This window comes from Babylonia areolata, chromosome 21 (genome assembly GCF_041734735.1).
Source record: "Babylonia areolata isolate BAREFJ2019XMU chromosome 21, ASM4173473v1, whole genome shotgun sequence".
Lineage (NCBI taxonomy): Eukaryota > Metazoa > Mollusca > Gastropoda > Neogastropoda > Buccinidae > Babylonia > Babylonia areolata.
The window spans coordinates 21020527-21030173 of record NC_134896.1 but is presented as its reverse complement, the minus strand read 5'-3'; the positions used below and the strand labels follow the sequence as shown (position 1 = coordinate 21030173).

At 42.3% G+C, this 9647-nt stretch overlaps 1 protein-coding gene across 1 annotated transcript in view; it reads right to left on the bottom strand.

Moving 5' to 3' along the window:
- Window positions 1-9174, bottom strand: part of LOC143296111 (DNA repair protein RAD51 homolog 2-like) — a 95522-nt gene extending 86348 nt beyond the window's left edge. The window contains exons 1-6 of the mRNA XM_076607890.1: window positions 8975-9174; window positions 8650-8763; window positions 7480-7590; window positions 5313-5449; window positions 4529-4648; window positions 1744-1924 (exon numbers count right to left, since the gene is read on the bottom strand). Of these exons, the coding sequence (XP_076464005.1) occupies window positions 1744-1924; window positions 4529-4648; window positions 5313-5449; window positions 7480-7590; window positions 8650-8763; window positions 8975-9058 (747 nt within the window). The 5' untranslated portion in view covers window positions 9059-9174. The remainder of the gene's footprint in view (window positions 1-1743; window positions 1925-4528; window positions 4649-5312; window positions 5450-7479; window positions 7591-8649; window positions 8764-8974) is intronic.
- Window positions 9175-9647: the final 473 nt, after the last annotated feature.

Sequence of the window (9647 nt, the reverse complement as noted above, 5' to 3'; positions counted from 1 at the left end):
TACTCTGTGTAACTTTGCCATTTATATATATGAGGCATTGAAGAGATTGAGAATTGTTACGACGTGAATGTTGTTGAACATCTATGTTTGCTATTTTTTTGTTGGTTTGTGTTGCAGATGCATAGTGTGTCATGTAAAATCTTATTTATATTTATTTAATGTCACCCCCTTCAGTAAGGGGCTTTGGCCTTTATCTGAATTAAAAAATCGTTATCATTATCGTTATCGTTATCTCTCTCCCTCTCTCTGCCTCTCCTTAGAGTCAATATGAATAAGAGTAACACTGTTGTCTTTAGCACAGGAGAAAAGAACACACACACACACGCGGCGCGGACAGCACGCACGCAAGCTTGATCTGTGAAATGTAACAGTCACAGAAAATTTATATTTCTCAACGGGTGTCAGGCCAAGCTCTCCTGAATATAATGATCACTGTTATATTTCTCAACGGGTGTCAGGCCAAGCTCTCCTGAATATAATGATCACTGACTGACAAAGAAGAAAAATCCTGTGGCACCTAATGGGTAAAGCCAACTGTTGCTCCAATAAAAAAAAAAATCTTTTACTTAAAGACAAATGAAACATTTTTGGAAGAATAGGGTTTATGGACAAAAAACGAGAACAAAGTCATTGATCAGCATGAGATGAATCAAAGCCAAATGGTCTAAGGGAAGCAAACCAAGTATATCAGGAAAAAATATGTTCTAGGAAAGTTACCTCCCCTTAAAATCAACAAACCCGTTCACAGCACAGAGGTGAATTGAAGTTAGAGCTTGCACAAACGCACAGATGGGCAAATACAGATAAAAAATCGAGATTATGCGCAATTTCATCTTATTGCTGCAACACTGGTCATATATAGACATACATATACGAAAATATGTTTGCTAGCACACACACAAACCAATACACACACACAGAGTACTAAGAAAAAACAACTGTATGCATATGCACACACACACACACACACACACATATACATATACATATACACAAGCACTCATATACACATGCACTCATCTCAAAATCACAATTGTGGACAGACAAAACAAAAAAACATGAACACACATCATCTCTTCATCATCATCATCATCATTGTATGTCAAAAACGTTTTTCTTTTAATCACTACAATTAATATAAACAAGAAAACTACAACACAGCACCTTGAAAACTCAAAGCACTTTTAAAAGGGAGCAGATGCCTGACTTATGCACAGACCCAACTGGTCAGGCTTTGAGAGCCTACAAAATTATGAAAATACACATGCACACACATTATATATCTATATCTATATCCTTATCTATTTCTGTATGAAAACATTAAACACAAATCAAATGAAATAAATTTTTAAAAAAAGTAATAAACATAAAGGTAGATAAATACATTTTTAGAAACACAATAAAAGTAAAATGTATGTAGAAGGCCATTACATTCTTTTTTTAAGAATATATTTTTGATACATTTTTTTTAAATAATCATATAGAGATATATATGTCTCTGTGTGTGTGTGTGTGTGTGTGTGTGTGTGTGTGTGTTTGAAAAATGGTAAGCACCAAACAATAAAATAAATAAACCAAGTTTTTTTTTTAATTAAGTTAGAGATAAAAAAAATAAAAAAATCTAAATACAATAAAAGTGAAACATACATAGAAAACCATAAAGGAGAAAAAAATCAATAATAATAGCAATGATAATGATAACAGTAATTAACAATAGTTATGCTAACAGCAATTTCGACTCACAGGAATGCTGAACGTCTCAGCCAGGTACTTGAGCAGCGCGGCCTCCGCAGCCAGGAAGTCTGTGCGGCACATCATGCCGCCCTGAACGCCGCTGAACTCCTTGCGAACAAGGGAGGCCACCGAGTCCACAACCAGCAGCCTGACGCCCTTGCTGATGATGTCCTCCTCCACATGCTCCAGCCTTCGAAAAAAGTGGAACAGTGTGTGATGAAAATGGTGGTGCGGTGTGGTGTGGTGTGGTGTGGTGTGGTGTGGCGTGGGGTGTGGTGTGGTGTTGTGTGGTGTGGTGTGCTGTGTGTTGTGCTGTGTTGTGTTGAATCGCCACACAGTCCACAACTACCACCCTGGTACCTGTGACATCCTCTTCTGCACACTCCAACTTGCAAAAAAAAAAAAAAAAAAGCAGTGTATGATGAACTGGTGTGGTGGGGTGGGGTGTGGTGCGGTGGGGTGTTTTAGGGTGTGCTGGGGTATGGTGTGGTATGGTGTGTTGTGTGGCCAGGTATTGTGGAGTGGGGTGGGGTGGGGTGTGGTGTGGTGTGGCGTGGGGTGTGGTGTGGTGTGTTATGTGATGTGGTGTGCTGTGTGTTGTGCTGTTCTGTTGAATCGCCACACAGTCCACAACCACCAGCCTGGTACCTGTAATGTCCTCTTCTGCACGCTCCAACTTGCAAATTAAAAAAAAATATATATATATATATAAAGGCAGTGTATGATGAACTGATGTGGTGGGGTGTGGTGTGGTGTTTTAAGGTGTGCTGGGATGTGCTGGGGTATGGTGTGGTATGGTGTGTTGTGTAGCCAGGTATGGTGAGATGGGGCATGGTGTGGTGCGGTGGGATGGGGTGGGGTATGGTGTGGTGTGGTGTATTTGTATTTGTATTTCTCTTTCTATTACAACAGATTTCTGTGTGTGAAATTCGGGCTGCCCTCCCCAGGGAGAGCGCGTCGCTACACTACAGCGCCACCCATTTTTTGATGTCTCCATCCTGAGACTGGTGTAGTGTGGTGTGGTGGGGTATGGTGGTGGGGTATGGTGTGGTGAGGTATAGTGGGGTAGGTGTTGTGAGGTGGGGTGTAGTGGGGTGTGGTGGGGTATGGTGTGATGTGGTGTGGTGGAATGGTGTGGGGTGGGGTGGGGTACAGTGTGGTTGGGTGTGACCGGGTGTGGTGTGTTGTGTGGCTTGTTGAGCTGAGCTGTGCTGTGCTGTGCTGTGCTGTGCTGTGCTGTGCTGTGTATTACCACCGACCTGAAACCTGTGCCTATTCTGCACACTCCAGTCAAGTATCGCAGTGTGTTTACCCCAGCAGTTAAAGGGAGCGCAGCCAATCCTCCACACAAGTAACTAGTGAATGGAGTTGCCCCCCCTCAACAATTCATGGGTTGTTGTGTGTGTTTTCTCAGTGTGATTCCGCATTTCTGACCAACTGCATGGGCTCTTTTGTGGGCGGGGAGGGGGTGTTCACATTTCTATTATATTTCTAAATGACTATCATCGGGATTGAACCATAGAGTATCATAGGGATTGGACCATAGATTGTGTGTGTGTATGTGTCTGTGTATTTATTGCATGCAAGTGTATGAGTGAATTTTTGTATGAGTGAAATGCGACCATCGACGATGAAGTGAACGTCAGGATTGCAAGAGCAAGCGCAACTTTTGGCAGACTCAGTGCAAATGTCTGGAACAGAAGAGGCATTAGTCTTGAGACCAAGCTAAAGGTCTACAGAGCAGTAGTTCTCCCCACACTACTGTACGCCTGCGAAACTTGGACAGTGTACCAACAACATGCCAAGAAGCTGAACCACTTCCACACAACATGCCTCAGGAAGCTACTGAACATCAAGTGGCAAGACAGGACCCCAGACACAGAGGTGCTCGCAAAAGCCACCCTTCCCAGCATCTTCACCATCCTGATGCAGTCCCAGCTTCGCTGGGCTGGACACGTGGCGCGCATGCCAGACCATCGGCTGCCCAAAAGGCTCTTCTATGGCGAGCTGCAACAAGGGAAGAGATCACACGGAGGTCAGAAGAAGCGCTTCAGAGATACTCTGAAAGTCTCTCTTAAAGCGTTTGATATCAACCCTGACTCCTGGGAGGAATCTGCAGTGGACCGTGACAAATGGCGCGCTGCTGTGCACAAAGGTGCCAAGTTGTGCGAGGCCAACAGGACTGCTGCAGCTATTCAGAAGAGGCAGGCCAGAAAGTCACGGGCAAACAAGCCCCCTGACAATGATATGCCTGTCTTTGTCTGCCCCAACTGTCAGTGAACATTTCGTGCGCAGATTGGACTATTCAGTCATCTGCGCATTCACAGATAGATTCATGAGCATCCTCCCCCCCCCCCCCCCACCCCACCACCACCCTCCCCCCATCCCCCAGCTGGATGACAACGATGGTCATCATCGATCTCGATGGACACACCACCACCATGTGTCTGTGTATTTATTGCATGCAAGTGTATGAGTGAATTTTTGTATGAGTGGTGTATGAATATGTGTGTGCATGTGTAAGCATGTGTGCAAGAATGCGCGCACATGTGTGTGTGTGTGTGTTTGAGGGAAGGGGTGAGGGGTGGGGAGAGCACTCATAAGCCACTATTGTTTTCGGTGATTTTTAAGGTGTGAAGCAGCTGATGATAAATGCATTCTTTTATATATATATATATATATATATATATATATATATACAGTACCACATTTGCATACCTTTTATTTCTATTTGAAGACGATAAAGAAACTTGGGTCTTGAAATTTCATCCCTCTTTGATGATGTGTGTTTTACCTGTTCATGAGATCTTTGCAGGACTGCACATGTACCACATGAACCCGACTGGCTAACTGTCTGACATCTCCATCCTGTGAGTACTGTTCTGGGAGTCGGCAGCCACCAATCTCCAGCAGTCTGAACACACAGAAATGTGTCATATGTATGAATACCTGTCTGTGTACACGTGTGCACACACACACACACACACACACACACACACAGAGCTGAGGTGTGCACACATGTAAAAACCACATAATTATGCACAGTAAAAACTGACAACAATGTGCACACACACACACACACACACACACACACACACACACTTCTGTAAAGAAAATAAGACACAGGAAAACTAGATCATCAGCATATTGAACTGGAAGAAGATGATGAATATGTACTTTTTTTTTCTTTTCTTTTTTTTTTATATATATATAGATTCTGCATATTCTTTATTTGCAAGTGTGCAAGTGTTAGAATATTACGGAAGATTGTTTCCTACTGAGTACCTTGCTACATTTAACAATATTTTCATTTCAGGCGCAGAAGGATATTTTAAATGTTACAGTATCTAGGGTAATATAATGATAATGACAGATATATGATTTAAAAAGTTTTCTTACATTCCATGGGGCCAAATGCTCATGAATGTATGAATAATTGAAATATATCAAATAAACAGCATACAGCAAAACTAATTTTCTTTACATACACACACATGCACACACACACACACACACACACCATGCACCCCCCATCCCCCACCCCCACCCACACACACACACAGTAAGCAGACACAAACCGTTTTGCAGAGAAAGCCCCTTCGGTATCAATGTACAGCACGTCCCCACCAAGACCGCCTTGTGCTGTGGGCAGGGGGGCCAGAACACTCAGCGTCATGCAGAACTGAGTTTTCCCACACCCTGCCGGCCCTGCAATCTGCGTGCAGAAACATCCACACAATTCTTCATCAAGTCATTCAATCAGTCAATCACTTGATTGTCTGAAGCAGAGTACAGAAATCCGCCTTCAGGCTCATTGTAAAGAAAATAAAAACTTATTTTAACTTTTAAGAGACACCTTCACACCACCTTCACCTATCCCGTAGTCTTGTGGACCGTTGGGGCGCCACAGGTGATCTGGCAACCAGCATCCTCCAATCCTCTCGGTTTTCTGACCTCCTGATTGCATCGCTCAACCTCAAGCCCGTCCATTCTGGGATGTTGTCCTCCCATCTCTTCCACTGTCTGCCTCTCCTTCTCCCCCCTTGCACTGTGCCCTGCAGGAATGTCTTGGCAAGCCCTGATGATCTCATGACATGGCCATACCATTTGAGCTTGCGTCTCTTGACCAAGGTCAACAGGTCTTCATAGGGCCCTACGATTTTAAGAGACAGTGATTTTTAAAAGTGGAGACGTTCGTTCCATCATTGAATTCACAAACACTCACACGATCATGACAGGAAAGGGTTGGGAGAGAGGGAAGGAAGGACACTGCACTGTCAGCATCACAGTAGATTTAATTCAAATCAACAATTACCTGTATCCTCATAAAGCACCTTGATATATACATAAAATATATATATATATAACAACAGTTGTAGTAGCAGCAGAAATAGTAACAATAGCAGCAGTTGTAACAGCTGAAGTTGTAGCAGCTGTGGTCGTAGTAGAAGTTGTAGTAGCAGTAGTTGTAGTAGCAACAGCAGTTGTAGCAGTAGTAGATGTAGTGGCTGCAGCAGCAGTTGTAGTGGCAACAGCAGCAGTTGTAGCAGCAGCAACAATAGTAGTAGTAGCAGTTTGTAGCAGCAAAAGTTATAGCGGCAGTTGTACCAGTCGCAGCAGAGGTTGTAGCAGCAGTAATAGCTGCAGTAGCTGCAGCAGCAGTTGATAGCAGCAGCAGTTGTAGTAGCAGCAGCAGCAGTTGTAGTAACAGCAAAAGTTTTAGGAGCAGTAGTAGTAGTAGTAGTAGCAGTAGTATTTGCATTTGTATTTGTATTTCTTTTATCACAACAGATTTCTCTGTGTGAAATTCGGGCTGCTCTCCCCAGGGAGAGCATGTCGCTACACTACAGCGCCACCCTTCTTTTTTCTTTTTTTTTTCCCTGCGTGCAGTTTTATGTGTTTTTCCTATCAAAATGAGTTTTTCTACAGAATTTTGTCAGGAACAACCCTTTTGTTGCCATGGGTTCTTTTATGTGCGCTAAGTGCATGCTGCACACGGGACCTCAGTTTATCGTCTCATCCGAATGACTAGCGTCCAGACCACCACTCAAGATCTAGTGGAGGGGGAGAAAATATTGGTGGATGAGCCATGATTCGAACCAGCACACTCAGATTCTCTCGCTTCCTAGGCGGGCGCGTTACCTCTACGCCATCACTCCACATGCAGTAGTAGTAGTAGTACTAGAAGCAGATGTTGTAACAGCACCAGCAGCAGCAGTAGCAGTTTGTTACTGAAACATCAGCAGCACTCCAGTCTCGATACATCATCCACATGTGTCAAATGCCAATAAAAAATAACAATTATCAAGGGACATTTTTTAATGTCATAATCTATCAAAACATGTGACAACAGAAATGGTAGCAGAATCAGGACACAATAAAGACATCTAACCTCCCTGTGACTGAATCCTTCAGACATTTCATTCTCTGTATTGTACTATGCTTTGGCCCACAGCACATTCCTAAACATTGCAAACAACAAAGATCAAAATAACTATACCTTCAACCCCAGAGCAGTGTATGAGGGTGAAGGGGGGTGGAGGGGGTCACCTCTGGGGATTAAGGTATTTGCTGGACAGACTCATGACAATTAACAGAACTTACATCTTTGTGGGATAATGGTGTTTGCCCCATATTGAATGAACCTGTTTGTGGTGGTTGTGTTGCTTGCATGCAGAGCCATACAAATCAATATAAGAATAATATTTCATTTTCTTTGTCTTCATATAAGCAAGCAGGTAGTACCTCTGTGATGGTGGCAGCAGAAATTCCTCCATGTAAAACCCGATCCAGATCTGGCAATGATGTAGCTAAATAATGGCCACCCTTCTCTCTCTGCCTCCAAAGTGCAAGAGCCTGTGGTTTGGAAACAAACATGGAAAATAAGAGAAACAGCCATCTATGATGAAACTGAGAGAGAAATAAGAAAAGTGTAACTAAGCAAGTGAGTCAAAGAGAAAATGAAACAGAGAGAAAGAAAAAAAATAAGGGGAGGGTGTAGATGTCATGCCACATGGCAGGAAATCATGTGTCAAACTTCCCATTAGACACTGAAAACACACAGGATCAAATGGACTGCAACAAACTGTGCTGAACTGAGTGCTATATAAAAAAAAAAAAAACCAGTTTTCTCAGACTGTGTTGCATTGTTTTGCTACTGTACTGTCTTGTAAATTGTATTGTTATAAATTACATTGCATTGCAATGGATTGCACTGTGGTTTGATTCTCATCATGTCAGAACAGATTTCCCTTTCTAAAATCTTGATTGCTCCTCTCCTATGTTGTGCAGATCTCAGTGATCAATGTACTCACCTCCTTCCTCCATCTGCCTACAGCCCAACTTCTAACTCCCCACATTTTTATGTCTTATGATGCTATTTCTGGGTGATAACTGACTGAAAGACTATATGAATCTGCACCTTTTTTTTATGTTGTAGCAATGGTGTTAATAGCACTGGTGAATTTCTGTCATCTTTTAATCTTTGTAAAAAAAAAAAAAATTTAAAAGTGTATTTTTCCTTCAAAAGTATATTTTGTTTACATTTATAAGCAATCCAAAAACAAAATAATAGTCATACAAATATCATTCTAATTTCTATTTTTTCCTCCATGGATGGGCTGATCTTCCAACCTGGAGTTGATCTTCCACCTGTTGAACCAAGAACTGGAAGTATTGGTCATGACACCTGATGTTGAAAACCATCATAACCATTACAAGGAAACCATAATATGCAACAATAAAAGACCGGCATAGCATGCGTAAGTAAACTGTTGAAAGTGAAACAAACAACATTAAAACAATCAACTTCAGCATCTTGCTTTCTGTCCAAATAAGATTGATAGATAGCTATATATAAATAAATAGACAAAAAGGTAAATCAATCAATCAATCAACAGTTACATAAAAACTTACTGTGATGGGCGAGACAGCTTGTGCAAGGCAACATTTGTGATGTATGTCCTGGATTGTTAAGCCACAGCTACCACTCAGCTTCATCAACTCCAGCTGGGACTTGCTGAGGACATCCTGCACACATGCAATGACTGATGCATGCACAGTATGCACACACACACACACACACACACACACACACACACGCAGGTACGCACTGCACACACACACACACACACACACACACACACGCAGGTACGCACTGCACACACACACACACACACACACACACACAGCACACAACGCTGAAACGTGAGGAAGACAAACGAGAAGCAGACGAACTTACTGCACACGTCATTAGACCCTGACGTGCGAGCCTGTCCTGAAGATCTTTACGAATGTCAAGCCTTTGAAGTCGTTTGGCTGTCATTCTGCAAAACTGAAGTTATCGTCGAGGCATATTACTTTAACAACATATTATGTACATTTATAGAAAGTGTCGACCCAAAACGGATGCTTGAAAATTTGCGGCTAATGGGAGCTCACTTTCATAAAATTTATAACCTTCCTGAAACAATTTCATTAATAGCCTCCCTTTGACTACCTTCCGCGGTAGAGAAGCCCCTAATTTTATGTCCACAATTACACAAGAATGGTACTATTCCTGTTTATGTCCTAAATTCTGGGACCTGTCTAAATGATTTTTTTCTTTTTCTCTTTTTCTCAGTCTCCTTTTTCTTTTTTCTTTTCTTTTTTCCTTTTTTTTTCTTTTTTTTTTCTTTTTTTTTGTCGTGCGTGTCGCTAGTTGCAACTGACTGACAAAGTCGCGGATGTGGATCACTGAGATGTACTGATACGTGTGTGTGTGTGTGTGTGTGTGTGTGTGAGAGAGAGAGAGAGAGAGAGAGAGAGAGAGAGAGAGCAATGGTGATGAATCAAGAAATCCAAATGCCTACGCTACCTGGGAACATCAACAGTTCGACAGAATGCTGGCCTTCAGAAAACATACTGAAAATACT